Here is a 17,646-nt window from a genome sequence, read left to right on the forward strand (position 1 = left end):
AGGTGGTATTTGGGTATAAATTAGTTCATGAATGGGATTTCCAAGTATATAGAAGGTAGAGACATAATTTTAGTACCACACCATTAACAGATGAAAAGCATAAGGTATGATGGAAGGGGATGCACTCTGGATTTAATGCTATTGGGAATCAGTATGGACATTGTTAACATATTAAATTCTTCTTTAAAAAACACAGGCTTGGTCCTCTTTAATCACATGTAAGCTGTATGAAATAAAAAAAAAGCATAAAAAACACATATAAAATTAAATAAAAAAAACAACTTATTGGTGCTTACTCTTCCTTTCACTGCCCGATGTTTACAATTTTTACCTTTTTCTTTTGTTCCTTGTCTGCTTGCCTCTGGACCCATGGGAACATCTCAGAAAATACCAGGAATATTGTGTTCAGATACATCACTAGCAGAGCACAAAAACAAAAAAAGCACAGAACTCACAGATAATCATTTTTAACCTTAAAACTGTACTAATGTATACTTTTTTGTTATATTAAAGCCACACATATAGCCATTATTTTGGAACTCTAATTTCATTTACACATACCTCAGCTTATATAAAATTGAAGCTTTTAACAAAAATAGGACTTTAATGTTAGGATTAGAGAGGTATATTAAGCCCCACAATCTTTATTAAATGTATCAAAAGGTAAAAGGTTTCTGTAATTGTAGTCTCTCCAGGGTGACAAATCCTGTGCCAGTCTCTGGATTTTAAAACAGTGTCAAAATACAGAACAAAACATAAAAATAGAACTTGATGTGAATACACAGAGTTTACAGGAAAAGTTGGGTTTTGTATCATTGTTGTTTTCCTCTTTTGTTGAAGTAAAGGGCCAGAAGCCCTACAATAAAGATAGACTCGGTTGTTTTCAGTGATAAATACTGTTAATGTTATAGCATACAAAATCAGAATTGTGCTCTTCCAACCTTGTGGCAAAAGTTTTGGAAAAGTTCATAGAGACATCATTTGGTGAGCTTAGTTATTAATATTTCCATTTCCCTGTACACAGTGACTTCAACACAAATGCATTGGAAGATTCAGCACAGACCTTGATCCCACCTTATTCCTCGTCCTTTCCATTTGTGCTATGTCGCCCTCCCATATCAGGTATTTGCTTTTTGTCCTGTCAGTAATTTTCCTTGGGTGGTCTGCATGTAAATTCAGTTTCCTTATGAATGCCTATGTATTGATACAGTGAGATTTAACAAAGCGCTCCAAGGCTGGAGGGGATACACTTTCATCAGTAAAGCTGGGTGAACCAGCAAACCTGGAATGGATTTCTTAATAGTAATTTCCTATTTGTTAACAAATGTTTTCAATCCTAAACCAGATCCATTACAGGTATGCTGGATCACCCAGCTTCACTGATAAAAGTGTATCCTCTCCAGCCTTGGAGAGCATTAATAAATCAGGCTCATTGTGTGAAAGGCAGTGCTGGATATTTGTTCCACAGATGTGATTTCCAGATAGCAGATAGTTGGAATTTACATTTTTCACAGTAGCAAAGAGTAGGAACATGATTCAATAACTTAGTGCAGAGTTTTCAAAATTAAAGTGGAAAACAATATTAGCAAGTAGGCATATTATTTATTGCATTTCTACTTTAAAAAACTTAGATCAGGCAGGTTTTATTGTGAAAAGGGACATGTGAAATGTAGGCACCTGGCTACTGATAATGAGATAACTCCTGTATTCTTGTGTGGGAATCACGTTATTGCAGTCTGGCCAGTCAGGATGGCCATGGACCTGAACCTGGAAGGAGACCAGGTGAGGATGCCAACGCTCAGGGTAGGGATAAGATATGTTTATTTTATTGAAGATGGAACATCACCTGGGACATTGCCTGCTAGCAATTTTATACTTTTAAAATTTAGTTCTGCTTCCAATTTATATCTTGAATGCAGTAATTATAAACTGTACTGGTATACATGAATGAAATCAACAATTTTCTTTTCTCTCATATGATAGTTTGTATGGTGTAAATGTTGTATTTGGCCTGAAAGTAATGCAAGTAATGCTGTATGAACCATTTGTACAAACCCAGGTGTCCATGACATATTTATCTTATGGAATAATAAATTGATGTATGTGGGCTATTTATACCGCAGAACCCTTTGATATACTGTGTACATATGCTGCAGAAATAATAGTGTCTGGGACTTTGGGTTTATGAAAACACCTTTGATGGCAAACACGTTTGTAAAATCATGATTTTTTTAAGCTAAAATGAATGTTAACCTTTTTATTTTTACAGCTGATTCAGGTTATGATAAGTAATAGGAAAAATCTCATCTCCATACAACATTTTCCAGCAGTATCCTAAATAAAATTTATACTGATTTAACATTATCTGTTCAGGTAACCCCCCCCCCAAAAAAAAAAAAAACCGAAACAGTACAGGTCGTACACTAAGAAACTGCACAAGCCTGCAAGAATAAATTTTATACATGTCACAAATATAATTTTTTAGGAAAGGTCCACCATTAATTTAATAAGCCATTCCTAAGCTCCAGTCAGTGGCTTTACATAGGCTGAGGAGATGTCATCAGTCTGCTGCAGGAAAGCATTTCTTTAGTCTCCTTTCCTTCAATTATCAGACTACAACGTTGTAGTTTTAAAGCAAGTTACAAGGCAAGAGGATGCAGCAGGGACACGATCTGTGTCCCAAAAGGGGTGAACACAGCAAAAAACTGCACACCAAATATACCTCCAGAATACCCCATAACACAGCATTCAAAAATACCACCTGGCCCAATGCCCCAAGTTCCTTATCTAGAATACAAAGCAGGCGAAGGTGCTTACGCTTACCCAAGAAAAGCAAAATATGTAAATCTTGGTATTTTTATGACAGCAAAACATGAGAAACTATTAGTAACGCCTGGGTAGGTGCCAAACATTTACACTTTAATGTGAGAAAAGGCTGAGCCTGGGACAGAGCAACCAAAGGTCATGGTCATTAGTTCCACCGGTTTTACACTAAAGTAGGCAAAGAAAGTATGTGTCATGACCCGAGTGTGAATCTGCTGTGTTGTCAGGTAGGTGCGATCCAGGGCCCAAATGAGGTGCACTGGGAAGCAACAGCTGAGTGCAATAACCAATGCAAGCTACGGATTTGACAGACAGCAGACGTGGTAAAAAAAAAAGAGAAGTATATAAACAAATAATCAGACTAAGCCAGGTATGGTACAGGAAAAGCAGACAAATATTCAGTGTAGCTAAGCTCAGAAATCAGGATTTTAGTAGGGTACAACATTACGTTAGCAGGAGTCCAGAAACAGAGTTCATTGAGAGTGCAGTCACTCATTTTGGAGCCTTGAGGCCGTTAGCCCTGTAGGTGTCACTTATGACGGGGACTAACGGTTTTCTGTGGATGCTTCTTTGCCTTTGTTCTTCCCTGAAGGTATCATGAGTAGACAATTGGTTTTCCTCACTGATTCCATGGTCTGAATGCATTTTTTATATTTTGTATATATAACATCACGCCTATAGGGTTGTGTTGAATCTCCTTCTTCATATGTGGGTATTACAGTTTTCTGATTCACCTGAAAGACCTGTATGCCTTTAGAAAGGAAGAAAAACGATATTAGGCCTCAACTTCTCTTGTACCCTTTCTATTCATTCGATTGGCTCCTCTTCTGTCACTACCTCGTTCGATTTTACAGCAACTGACTTAACCTTTGCTGTACTCTTTATATTCAGCTGGTTGCCTTCTTTTCAGCCCTGCTCATCTTTTTATTTTTCCTTTTACCATTTACATCCTCTTGTAGCCAGCCCTTTTCTCCTTTATGTCAGTTATTCCCTCATTTTCCCTATATACTTGATCTTGTTTTCCTGTTTTTTATTTACCTCCTTCTGTAGTCACTCTCCTTGTCCTCTGTCCATGCTTTTCTCTTCCGGTTTCCCTACTAATCTCCTCTTCCCTGATCTCTTTATTTTCTATACTGCTCTGCAGAAAATAACTTGCGTATTGCATAGCATTCTTTACTTTTTATTACAACAATGAATGTAAACCTTAATGAGCTTAAAATGTTCAGTCATCTGTTAGTTCTGCTGCATTATAACTCTATTAAACTTGTTTTGATCATTAAAAATGGAAATTTGAGTTTGCTTGTCATGTCTAGTTACTGCCAGGCCAGACCACCAAGTAGAACTGCATTGTCAGTGACAGATCCTAAATTGAGATTAGTGAATTAATTCATGCGAGTAATTCATTCAATTCCACTGGTTCAGCCTGAAAATGCCAGTATAGGACTTGTGGTGATGTTTTTTTTTTTACCATTAGAACAAATTCCCTCCTCGTATACGTCAGGCATATTTGCAAACAAATCTTAAAATCGCTTGAAGCATTTTGGAATGAGGACAAATACAGCACAGGTCAGTTACAAGTAAAATACACCTCTTTATGAATTTGAAAAATGTCAGGAACATTTCAAACTCATGTGTAAATGCAACTTCATCTGCAGACACAGCATATACCAAAAAAGATGACACTCTCAATTATTTTCCAACTTGGTGTATTGAATGGTTTTGCGCATGTTGGAATGCAAAGTTTTCATAGGAACCATAGTTTTCAGATATGATTTGCTTTGGCCAAAACAATTAAAGCCTCTTTCTAACACAATAGAGATAATGCTTCAGGGTTTAGCCCATGTCAAAACAAAAAAAAACAAAAAACATTTTTGATGGTTTGACTTTGGCTAATACAAATATTAGGTTCTGGGAATCGGAGGAAAGGAAAGGAGGGTTTTTAAATTCTTATTTGGGTGTTCAGTTTCATTCATAAACATTCTTAATTATCCAAATAACAATTATCCCTATAAATCTTTGGCTATATCATCATCTACTGTACATGACTTGGAATATTATCAGTTTAATTGTAAACTGTAAAAAATATTATATAACCAAGCATGTCCTGTAAGTTTATTCAAAAAAACACTTTAGGAATCATAATTTTACACAACACAGAAGCACACCAAAACCAAAGACCAACACATGAATAATTGAAAATGTTTAAATTTCACCCAGTTTTTTGGATAATGTTGCACAATTCCTAGAGTTCAGAAAGTTTGTGAGACAAACAAGGTCAGTTATATTAACGTCCCACCCCCAAGAGGTCACTGATGTAAAGTGTCTATAAAAGACCTGTAACTGCAAAGAGGTTTGCAGGATTCAGAGGACTGCAGACACCGCACAATGAGGACCTCCATTCTTTTGTGGTTTTTGCCATGCCTTGTCTTTGGAGCTCACCTGCCAGATCCAAGTGAGATAACTAGTTTTAATCTATAATTCTTTTACCATGGTTGTGTTATCATAATTAATTTACTCATATTTCAATATTGTACTAGTTAAACCAGATGGACACCAATTACTAGGTATGCGTTATTAGTAATGCTAGTAATCTGAGACACCTAGCAAAAAAGCCCTGATCAAAGCAGCAGTTCCTGGTGTTCCCATAGATTATAGGTTTAGCTCCAGGACTAATATGATGTAGGAAAGAAAACCTGCAACAAAGGTTAAAGTATAACTACAACTTGTTTTTAGTTCTTGGATGTTGATAGAACCCTGTCAGGTTTTTATTGTGTGCTTGTTTCGAAGATTCTGCCTCTCTAAATTGCCTGATCACTAATGCAAAAATGAGTAAATACAAAACTTTGAGTTGCCGGGTGTAGAAGGAACATATTGCAATGATTTAATAAAGCTCTACAAGACTGGAAATAAATAACTTTTAAGAAATCCATTCCAGGTTTGTTGGCTCACCTGGGTTCTCCCATGGTAGTCTATCTTCTCCAGTCTTTAATAAATCATGCTCATTGAGTACAATTGTTCCTTTGATAGTCTATGAGGATTTTTTTCATAAATTGGAATGATATCATCTCACTTCCTGTGAAGGCTTCAGGGCAAGGAGTGGAGATAAATGTCTCTAATGAGACATAAAAAACAGTTTGAATCCTCTTATACCCAGTTTTCTGTACTTCCCTGAGCCTGACTTAATGCAGGTTAGGGAATCACAAATTTTTAACTCCTCCCAATGACAATATATATTTCATAGAATATATTTCATAGACATTTAAGTATACACCCCTAGGTATTACCATAGTCCAATAATGTTTCAAACTTGTTATCATGGATGGGCTGTGGTGAATCCCATAGGAGCCATCTTACAGATCCTACATATAGTATTTCCTATTTATTTCATAATAAGGATGCCTACCAATTAAACCAAACCTTACATGATGAATAAACACTGTACAATCTGACCTCCCTTTTGAGAATGCCATGTCTCAGGCTGTCATGCTGATGCTTCAATTTTCAATACTATCTGAGTATATATAAGGATTTTTACTTTATTGTTTTTATTATATTTTTTTGCTACAATTCTACTTTTTTGTCTTATTGAGTACATGGACTTTTACAATTTTTCTAAAAGTATTAGTATGTTTTCCTTATTATGTATTTACTCTAATATTTAAATTATTACAACCATCACTGTATGTTTTTCTTTTTCTTTTTGTAAATCAGGAGAAAGCATTGGTGAAGAACCAGCAGTGTTTGCTGCCACCAATGATGAAATTACCAATTTAGTCGAACAGTTGTATTCTGCAGATGTAAACAAAGCCTCCAGTGGTGACATTACTTTGAATCTCCAGTACTTGGCATCCAGCACCCAGACAAGCTCTGGAACAGACTATGCAAGCCAAAAGTAAGCTAATGACACACTTAAAAAGACCAGCTCAATCATAATGTACTAGTTTGTGACTATTAAACATTGAATTTTAGATATATAAAATGATAAAATTCTACCTTAGAGTCTCTTTTACCTATTTAGGTAACTGGTCACATGAAATTCCTATCATTCCTATCCCAAGTCTTCCATACACAAAGAAGGCAAGACTTTTTTGGGTGTCCATTATTGCCCATGAACATTTCTTATTGGCTGTCCAGCAGCTGGATCTTCTTGGGAACCAGATGAGGGACTGCAATGCCAATGTTAGTGTGAGAAGGCTGGATGATACCAGCTGATGCAGAGGGTATAGGGGTACACTACGGGCCCCATACAAACCCTGGATAGACTATGGTGGTCAATGTGGTGCCATTGGTCAAATGAGTCAGAAATTGCTTGTTGCTCAGGAAGCTACTAGCAATTTCTGATAGAACCCCAGCACTTATATCCACACTAGTAGATCAGTCACCTTCATCCAATCTCTATATATTTCCAAAAGACTATTCACATCTAAATCCCATCATTTTCTTGGACAATAAACATCTGTTTAGGCACATTTCATGAAACTATGGTGATTGACTTAAGGTGATTGTAGCTGTTTATGGGCAACATTTGGCAACACATGTTTAAATCCGAATCCTGGACTAAACAAGTATTGTCTAAATACAGGAGACTTTGAAATTATATCTTGGTGTATTTCTTACACATTTGTGCATTAATCCAGCATGAAACAGCTCATTCACTTTGACTCTGTGCAAGACCTTTCAGTAGAAAAGACCACTCACTACTGTTCTCTACTGCAGTGAAATTTCACACAGTATATTACCCCTGCCGGAGGTGTTGTGTGAACTTCATAACACCTCCACCTAAATTATGAAGGTGCTCCACCATAAATACAATGGGGTATAAGTAAATAGCCATTTACAAGACCATTGTAAGTACCACCAACAAATGGCATCAGAGTGGCCATCCTCCCCATGCATTGCTTATATAATAAAATAAAAAATATAAAATAAAATAATAAAACATCTAGTGGTCCTAAAATGTGCACTTGCACCTGGAAGAGCTGTCTATTATGGAGGACAGCTCAGCATATGCCAGTATATTCTAATCTTGTCCTATACAACAACCTGCTTTTGCTTTCTAGAAAAAAAGAAAACAGATAATTGGCTGTTTGCTATGGCATTCCACAATTTGATGATGAAGGACACCACAAGGTCAGGGTAATACAAACAACCTTAAAAACATACAAACATTGCACAGGTGCAGTGTGTCACACAGACCTAAAACTTTGCATTAGTAGCATCACCTATTTATTACTTTACAGTTTTTGGTATTTGTTAAAGAGGAAATATTATTATTAATAATATATACATTTAGCAACATTTTACTCCTAGTTGTGCACATTTATTTTTGTACTACAATCTGCATTTTTACTACTACATCTACATTTTTTTCAGGCTGTTCAGCTATGTGAATGAGGCCAAACTGTTTGCTCGTCCAACATTTTCCCGATACATTGCTCTGCTTGACAATTATGTGAAGACCACTGGAACAGCTGAATCAGTGACCAGCGGAGAGGTCTCAGAGCAAAATGCATTTATTGATGAGGTCTTTAGGACTTCTGTCTTCAGCCTACTTTCAAATTTCTTAGTTTCCAAAGGTAAATATTATTAAATATAAAAGAATCAGTACTAATATTACAATAGTTTACCATATTATTTGCATATGATCTTGCTTTAAATTGTATCACTTCAATACAAATGGTCCATCCAAATATTTTGTAGGCAGTTTTATGTGAGTAATGATAATGTGCGAAATTCCATAAAACACACCAACTATGTCTGAGGCAGATTAGTGAAGGAGGAATTTGTATTTATTGCTTCAGTTTAGGATATTTTATTCATTGCTCTTAGCCTAAATAGATAAGCCCTTATGTTCCTGGCCTTGTCACATTCACTACTACTTCAGGAGGAATAAAGATTGAATATCTTCTTTAAACCTGTCTCAAAAGTCTGATGAAAACATTCTAGAATAGAACATAAACAAATGCAAATTAATATATGTAACAAGCTTAGTAGAATTTATATTACAGTTGGACCCCAGGTTACATACAATATAGGGACTGTAGGTTTGTTCTTAAATTGAATTTGTATGTAAGTCAGGACAGGTACATTGTTTTAAAAAATGCAATTAGGACAGATGTTTGTCTCAACATAATATTAGGCAGTGTGGTGTCAGTTAGTGTATAAAATCCTCACTGTGAGTTAATCACAAACAAAGCAAAAAAAAACTTTATGGAGCCTAGACATTCATTAACTTCTGGAGCAAGCTGTGCTTTGATATGCAAAAAGAAACAACTTCGGAGTTTGTCTTGGTCATTAAAGAGTTACAAGATGTTGCTCAGCTTGTTTTTAGCAAAAGATTTCTTCTGCAAGTCATGCAAACTGCCCCCTCCCCCCTATCAGGCCTCAGTCCTGCACACCAGCGAGCAGGGTAGACCCGTTCGTATCTAGGAGTCATCCATGTGTCGGATGTCCTTAACTCGGGGACTACCTGTACAATATGTCAATATGTTCTATAAAATTCTATATAAAATATAATCCAAATAAGTCACCAAGATCAGTAATACAAGTGTATTACAATAAAAAGTCTTAAAAAGCCTGTGCATTTTGGGAGTTATAAGGAACCCTTTAATTTAGGGTCAGAAGATGGCACTAGCCAAAGGATCTCTGATCTTTAGAGAAAGAGCGAGCCTTCCAACAGTCAATGTGAAGATCTCCGGAGTCTAAAACTTTGCAGCCAGAATATAGGGGGTCCCCTTTGACACTCAAAATATGTTGACTATATGGCTTGTTAACATACTTCCTATTCTAGTTCTCATCCTAAAAAGCATGCATTAGTCTTTTGGTTTGACAGTGGCCTGAAATATGAGGACACATGTCTGTATTTAAAAAAGCAACACAAAATTATTAGTATTTTGATTATTGACCATACAAGAAAATGTTATTTACAAATAAACCAAATTTAGAAAAAGGCTCAAAAAGGAATTTGACTTTTGTATAAATAGCAGGTTATTCTATACAGGGTTAACAAACCAGTGTTTTTTAAAGGAACCGATCAAAATCTAAACTGCATAGTAAACTAATCAGCAAACATTTTCCTCTACTGACAGTAGGAGGAAAGGCTTAAAAAGTTAGGCATCAACTCTAATCTTAACAGACTGGGCCAATGTTGTTGGGTGCTTTTTGTATTAAGTTTAAAGATTTGTCTAAATGAAAGTGTGCTTCCTCTCACACAGGTTATTATACATCTACTACAAGCTTTAAGGATGACCTGAAGTTGATGTGGTTTGGACTGTATACTCGTACCAAGGGACCTTTGGATTCTTCAGGCTTTGAACACATTTTTCATGGTAAGAAGTGATTGCTACTTGTGTTACTAATACAATCCTGCCAGCAAATTATGTTTACAGTAACTAAAATTATATATATTCATTACTAGCATTGTCTCATTATAAATATGTTAAAATTTTCCAGCTATTCTTTTGGTAAATAGAATATAGAATTTATGCCTATCCTGATTATAGACGCCAGTCTAAAAGATGGCTGCATTTGTCAGATCACTGGTAATGTGGCTGACTTCTTATATCTATGGCCAACGTTACACCTTATTAGACATCAACAGCTCTTTTATTTTAGGGGAATTTGCTGGGAATTTAGGCAATTTGCTGTGATCATTTTTGCTTTAATGTTTTATGTAAAAAACGCTACCTTTCTCCTTTCAAGCATGTTGTTTGTACTGCAAGTGTATATTTATCAGTAGCAATCGTTTTGAGCAACATTAATTGGACACAGATCTCCTATCCAGAACATGAGCATGAATGTTTAAACCCCAGATAGAGATTTGGATTTAACTTCAATATTCCAATGGTTCTTTCCAGCTGTATTACAGTGACCCATAAATGCATTTGATTTCCTTTCAAGGAAAACTCCACCAAGCACTATGCAGAACAATTATTATAGCAGTCGTGTGTTTTTAAAAAATGCAATTTGCATGCAAAAATGTAAGCATGCATCTTTCATTATGTTTTGTGACATGTTTGTGTTACTGTGACCCCACATTGTGACTGCCTGCTTTTTCTGCTGCAATTGCCAGCACTGCTTTTGCAAATGGAATTAACATATTTGTTGCAAATTTAAAGAAGTGCTTAGGAGCAATTTTAAAACGTGTGCAGATGTTCTAATAGATTGTGCAATTTACATACAGATAATCCCTCACTCGCAAAAGTCAGCAATGGCAATGCTCACATTTCTGAGTTTTCTAATAAATGTATCACATTATTGTCAGTGGATGATGTGTGCAAATAATCAAGCATTAAATTCTGGCCACATCTAAATGTTAGGTATTTTATATACAGTATTTAAAACAGCTAATAAAATTATGGTGGTGATATAATTACAGCAGCTATACAGTATGGTTGAATATGTATCTAATTTTCTGTTTTTCTGTTGTTTGGCATATGTGAATATTATTAGAGACACCCTTTTCTTAATCATTATAATGTATCTTTTTGCTTCGGGATTATTTTATACATTCAAGTACCCAGAACACCCCAATTTACTGACCAATTGGTGCTTTCTGTTCACAGGTGAAATCCATGGTGGAAAAGTCTCTGGCTTCCACAGTTGGGTGCAGTTCTATCTGCAGGAAAAGTCTGGGCAAATGAACTACCTGAGTTACAGTGCTAATGGACCTGTAAGTGTTCCTTCTACCTTACACTGTTTAGTAAATGATAAAGAATGTGCAAATCATCCATATGTATATTCATTGGGTTTATAGTAATTGGGCTTATAGTAATTGTTGTATCCAAAAAATCGCTTACTTTTTCAAACCCACGTCAACATTACATACACAACATTTGTTAAATAGTCCAGGGAGGATAACGACAAAAACTGATAACATTCATTGAGATTACAGTTTAGTGCACATTTACAAAGACACAATATTTATACCAACAGGAATTTTTCTGTGATTGCAGAAATTATACTTAATCTGAACTTTTAATGCAGCCACCACATTTTAGGACCAATCATTTGCAATATATTCAATTATGCTCTTGAGATTATGTATTTATTCAAGTCATGAAATGTGTCAAGATAAATGTTGATTGACCAAGAACCAGATGGAAGACATGAATGTTTTAGAAATCAGCATATTTGAATAACATCAATTTCAATCTCATGTTGCAATGAAGAGTGGGCCAAGGTGTTAATCCTTATAGTTACATACCTAAAGGTGTGAATTGTAGGAAAAATCCAGGGTCAAGATCAACTTCTGCCTCAATACTTTCCATGGTGATAGGGTTAAGGTGTCTGAATTACTTGTATGACTATACATCCTGGAGTTATGGTACTGATATTTTTTAGAGAAACTTAAAAAATAAACTTTTTTAACATTACAAGACAAGTCTAGTTAAATGTGACTAACTACAACCACAACCAAATACAATGACAAGAACAGCTTTACCATGACCTAGATAAATAAATACATAAACATTCACAGATGACTTGTGTCTCTCTTGGAGCTGACCACAGACAGATATCTCCTACCTGCTTCATGCTGACTTTTTACACAATCACTACTTTCATGTTTCAATGCAGTTTTATCACTTATTTCATCCTAAAATCAAAGCTCATCCCACAAAAAATCTCTAAATCATTCCACAGTTAAATCTCTTACCATTTAGAATGCAGGTTGTCTGTTTGTCATGTCAGCCATCTGGTTTCAATAGTTTGAGCCACCATTCTATAACAAATACACCCAGAAGGTGACTTTAAAATATTTATATTAGTTCAGCCTTTGGGCCTGATTTAATAAAGCTCTCCAAGGCTGGAGAGGATACACTTTCAATAGTGAAGCTAAGTGACCCAACAAACCTGGAATGGATCTGATGCTGGATTCAAGGATAATGGGCCTGATTTATTAAAGCTTTCCAAGGCTGGATTAAATACACTTTCATCAGAGAAGCTGGGTGATCCAGCAAACCTGTAGTGAATCTGGCCCATAATTGAAAACATTTGCTAGCAAATAGAAAATGACTTTGAAGAAATCCATTCCAGGTTTGCTGGATCACCCAGCTTCACCGAAGAAAGTGTATCCTCTCCAGCCTTGGAGAACTTTAATAAATCAGGGCCATTGAGTCAACATGGCCAATCAACTCTTGCTGAAGGAGGTTTATGAATGTTTTTTTCAGAATTAAATTATTTTTTTACACCTTTTATTTTTACTTATTTCTATGGATTTTATAGACTAGTCAGATATAATTATTTTCTTACTTATGTCATCTGGTGGTTACAGAAATGTGGAAGTCATGCTGAAAATTGCTGTTTTACTTGCACCATAAGTTTTTTTAGAAACTTACAGCATAGCTGTAAAAGTAACTGCACAGACAATGAGTCATTTTCCTGGTAGGAAGTTTGTTATTTTCTTTTCATTTGAAGGCTAACTCCAGCCATTTTTAGATAGATAGTAATTAGGAGTTATTTTTTTCTCAGGTTTTTATTCCTGTCTGACACCCTGTTGGGGAGATTTTCCATCACTTCCTGTCCCCATGCCACCTATACATGAAATACAGGGTGAAAGATTACCAGAACAAGAATTAACAAGCATTGAGCCTGATTTATTAAAGCTCTCCAAGGCTGGAGAGGATACACATTCATCAGTGAAGCTGAGTAGATAAGAAAAACAGCAATTATATGATTATTTAGCTTGTCAATGCACTGATAAGCTAACTAATCATATAACTGCTGCTTTTCTAACAAGGCTATAATAACTACAAAAAAAATGTCCCAGCAGAGCCCTGAAGAAGCCTGATTAAGCGAAACACATCGGGACATCCTCAATTAATACGGTCATTTACCTATGTCTAGCACCAATATGCCAGCCCTGTGAAGCTGTAACAGGACTAGGAAAATGAGATGACATGTGTTCATAATTAATATTATACCAAAACACCAGAGCCTTAAACCTCTTTCTTTCTATTGATTTATTTATACCACATTTATCCATCATTCAAAGAGGCAGCTTGCACTAACATCTATAGGAAGGATTGAATTTATTTTTCTTATCTAACTTTAAATTCCGTGTAAAGCATATCATCTTGAATAGTTATATAAATTAATTTGACTAATCCAACAAATAACTCAATTTATTTCTATCTTTTATCAGTGGAATGGTTATCCTGATGTATTGGGAGTTCAGTTTAAGTGGTCAGGCTACCTGAAGAGCATCGGTTCAATGTTTGTTGGAACCAGTCCTGAGTTTGATTTCGCAGTTTTCACTCTGTGTTATGTGACTCGTCCTGACAGCGTGTAAGTATGCCGAGTGTTTTTTGGGTACAGAAATTAGCTGGCCCTGACATCCTGTTGAAAAACATTATATTTTACCCTGATATGTTGTGCAGGAGAATACAGTGGTACCTTAGTAAAAGTCCTTAATCTGTTCCAGATCATTGGACCTATATAAAACAGGACTTATACCAAACACATTTTTCCAATAAGAAATGATTAATACTTTCCAATGAAAAAAAAATCCTATTGTTATTGGCATAATATTCATTAATGGGGCTGTATAAAATAATTTAAACACTGCTTAATACTAACACTAATACTAATATATAAATACAAAAGCAATTAATACTAATAAATAAATACAAGAGCAATTAGATGAAATAAATGAAAATTTAACCTCACTTTACCTTGCTGAAAAGAGTTGAGTGCCTACTAGGATGGTGCTGAGAAGGGAGGAGGAGGAGATGGTATGTAATTCACAGAGAGTTATAGCGCGGGTTGTTCACTGAATGGTAACAACTGGCGTACTGAATCTCGTGGCCAGTCGTGGCTTTGTCTCGAGAGAGGTAAAAAAGGGTAGCACACCGTGTTATGACTTATTTTGACCCATACAAGTTCTAGCACAAAGGTTGTATACCAAGCAAAATTTTTTGTGTCCAAACAGGATTTATACCAAGTTGGACTTATTCCAAAGCAGACTTATACCGAGTGCCACTGTATATTTGTCGTCTTTCAATCCCCTGAGGAAAAATAACAGGGCAGGCTTAATGGCACAATCAGGCTGAGTTACAATAGATCTGCAGATTAGAATCTGCATTGGAGAACCACATTCTTGTAATTCATAAATACATCAAGCAAACTCTAGTGACATAGAAAATCTCTACTTCTAGTTAACTAAATTTAGGATAATTTACATACTCTGCCACCTTACAAAATGCTTTTCAAATTCTCTTCCAAGACCCTAGGTAATACCACCTATATGTAAGCACTCTGTATTGGTACATGATATTATCATTGAATTGGGTTAGGCTTTTTAACTAGAAACCAAAATAAAAAGCTTTGTATAAAAGCACAGTGTATATAATTCTGTATTGTGGTTAATGATATCAAACATTAGACAGGTACAGTAAGTAGTCAATTTGGTTATAGAGGGCATTCAGAATATTGGTTAAAAAACTGTATTTGTCCCATATCAATGTACTGTCATACCCAGGTGGATTTCAATATTCATAAACATTATTAGTCTGTAGGGCTTCAAGAAATATTGATATAAAAATGTATTTCTTAAGTTTTTATTTTACTAATTTAGTTAGCTTTTTAGAACACTTGATAAGAAATAAGAATATATGTTAATGCCTAAATCTCCTCCTGCTGTCATAATAGAAATTTACCTTTCCCACATTATCGAATCCCTGCCATTAAAAATAAAAATACCTTACTTTAATGTTTCTTATACTTATGTGAACCCTCCACCTCCTGATGTTCTGGTCCTGAGTTTTCTCTATAAAGTTTGTGATTTAATACTGCAACAGTATTCATATTCATACCTAATATTTTAATACATTTATTCACATACACTAAGGTTTTTAATGTGAAAATTTGAGGGCTCCTAAAAGTTTCATATACTTTACTACAGAACATCTTACTGCCCATCACCAAAGCACACTGAAAGGTTTTCTGTAATCCTAGGGGAGAACCGGGCAGGGCGGGCTGCATGGGGTTTTAGTGCGGCAGGGGAATGGTGTTGTCAGTTTACTACAGAAAGTTAGAATATTGCTGGATTTCTGACAAACCAGCATGAATCTATCTGCACTTCCGGTGTTTTATAGGAAAAGTGCATATATTATTAATATCTACTGTATATGTTCGTTGTAGATATACACTATGAACCCTGATTTCAGCCAAAAAGTTCAAATAAATTGAGTAGTAATATAACTAATATACCTATTATAACTACTTTCAGGTTTAAATATTCTGTTCTTTTTTAGAGTACAATATTTTTCCGTTGGATTTTAAAGATTACTTTTGCTTCCAATCCAAGAATATTTCTCTAATCTTGTTCTGTCTAGCTCTTGTCATCAGGACAAGCAATGGGGCCAGAAATGGTCAGCACGGTGGCTCAGTGGTCAGAGGTTCAAATCTCAGCCAGGACATTATCTGCATGGAGTTTGCAGGTTCTCCCCCTGTTTGCGTGTGTTTCCTTCAGATACTCCGGTTTCCTCCCATATTCCAAAAACATGCAGTTAGGTTAATTGGCTTCCCCCTAAAAAGAATGATCTTAGATATATGACTATGGTATGGACATTACATTGTCAGCCCCTTTGAAGTACAGATTGTGACATGAATATGGACTTTGTAAAACGCTGCGTAATGTCAGTGCTATATAAATACTGCGTAATAGTAAGTCCTTTTGACAGAGAAGCAGAAGCTGATATAATGCTGACAGACATGTGTAACCTTACTTTTCTTTTTTATGGATTCTCTTGGGGAATTTCCCATCATATCCTGTTCTGTATGACTGTTGGGGATTTTCCCTAACTTCCTGTTCTGTATTATGGACATTACATTGTCAGCCCCTTTGAAGTACAGATTGTGACATGAATATGGACTTTGTAAAACGCTGCGTAATGTCAGTGCTATATAAATACTGCGTAATAGTAAGTCCTTTTGACAGAGAAGCAGAAGCTGATATAATGCTGACAGACATGTGTAACCTTACTTTTCTTTTTTATGGATTCTCTTGGGGAATTTCCCATCATATCCTGTTCTGTATGACTGTTGGGGATTTTCCCTAACTTCCTGTTCTGTATTACTGTTGGGGATTTTCCCTAACTTCCTGTTCTGTATGCCATCAAGCGGATAGACTGTAATGAGAATTCTCCTAAATATTAAGAGATGATAATAAAAATCTGACAGAGGATAACCCTTCTAAAACACATTTGTTATTATATGTTTAACTTTTATATTGTATTCTTTGTTATTACTTTAAGGAAAGAAAAGGGGATTATTAGTAGTTTGGAAAAGTAACAGAAATGTACAGGCTTCTTAGAAACACTGACTTTGCTGTGGTTAACACTGCTGGTAAAACTCTGCTCATGTTGCAGATTGATTTCTTAGGTAACTAATCACACCTATCGCTGGTTTTGCAAATATCAATATTATGTTATTCCTAATGGCAATGTTGCTTTAGAAAACATAAGTATGTTTTTTTGCCCATGCAATGATGTAACATAAATTGTATCCCTGCTATGCTATGATACAACATTGTTTTAGTAAGAGACATCTTATAAACAAAGTATGTTATTTTTAGATTGCAGTTGATGTCCATATTTACTATATATATCTTTACAAATATTACATTACTCCATTGTTTTTTAGATGCACTGTCAAAATGGGAGGCCAGACACTTAGGATTCAGACCTATACCTGGGCCAACTCCACCTATGGAAATAACAAAAGATATGTGGCATCGTCTTACCCCGTGGTTTGAGAAAGACTGTGGTGATTAAAGAAAACCATGATTAAAAATTAAACTTAAAAAGTTTTTCTTTTCATCTG

General features: G+C 35.5%; 1 protein-coding gene across 1 annotated transcript; it reads left to right on the top strand.

Moving 5' to 3' along the window:
• Positions 1–5,191: 5,191 nt before the first annotated feature.
• Positions 5,192–17,646, top strand: LOC140321641 (uridylate-specific endoribonuclease D-like). The gene is made up of 7 exons (XM_072398410.1): positions 5,192–5,275; positions 6,535–6,715; positions 8,197–8,399; positions 10,038–10,151; positions 11,388–11,494; positions 13,967–14,109; positions 17,467–17,646. The coding sequence occupies exons 1-7, from the start codon at positions 5,209–5,211 to the stop codon at positions 17,576–17,578; spliced, it is 927 nt and encodes a 308-aa protein (XP_072254511.1). The 5' UTR covers positions 5,192–5,208; the 3' UTR covers positions 17,579–17,646.

The sequence above is a fragment of the Pyxicephalus adspersus genome, chromosome 1, assembly GCF_032062135.1.
Source record: "Pyxicephalus adspersus chromosome 1, UCB_Pads_2.0, whole genome shotgun sequence".
NCBI classification, from domain to species: Eukaryota; Metazoa; Chordata; class Amphibia; order Anura; family Pyxicephalidae; genus Pyxicephalus; species Pyxicephalus adspersus.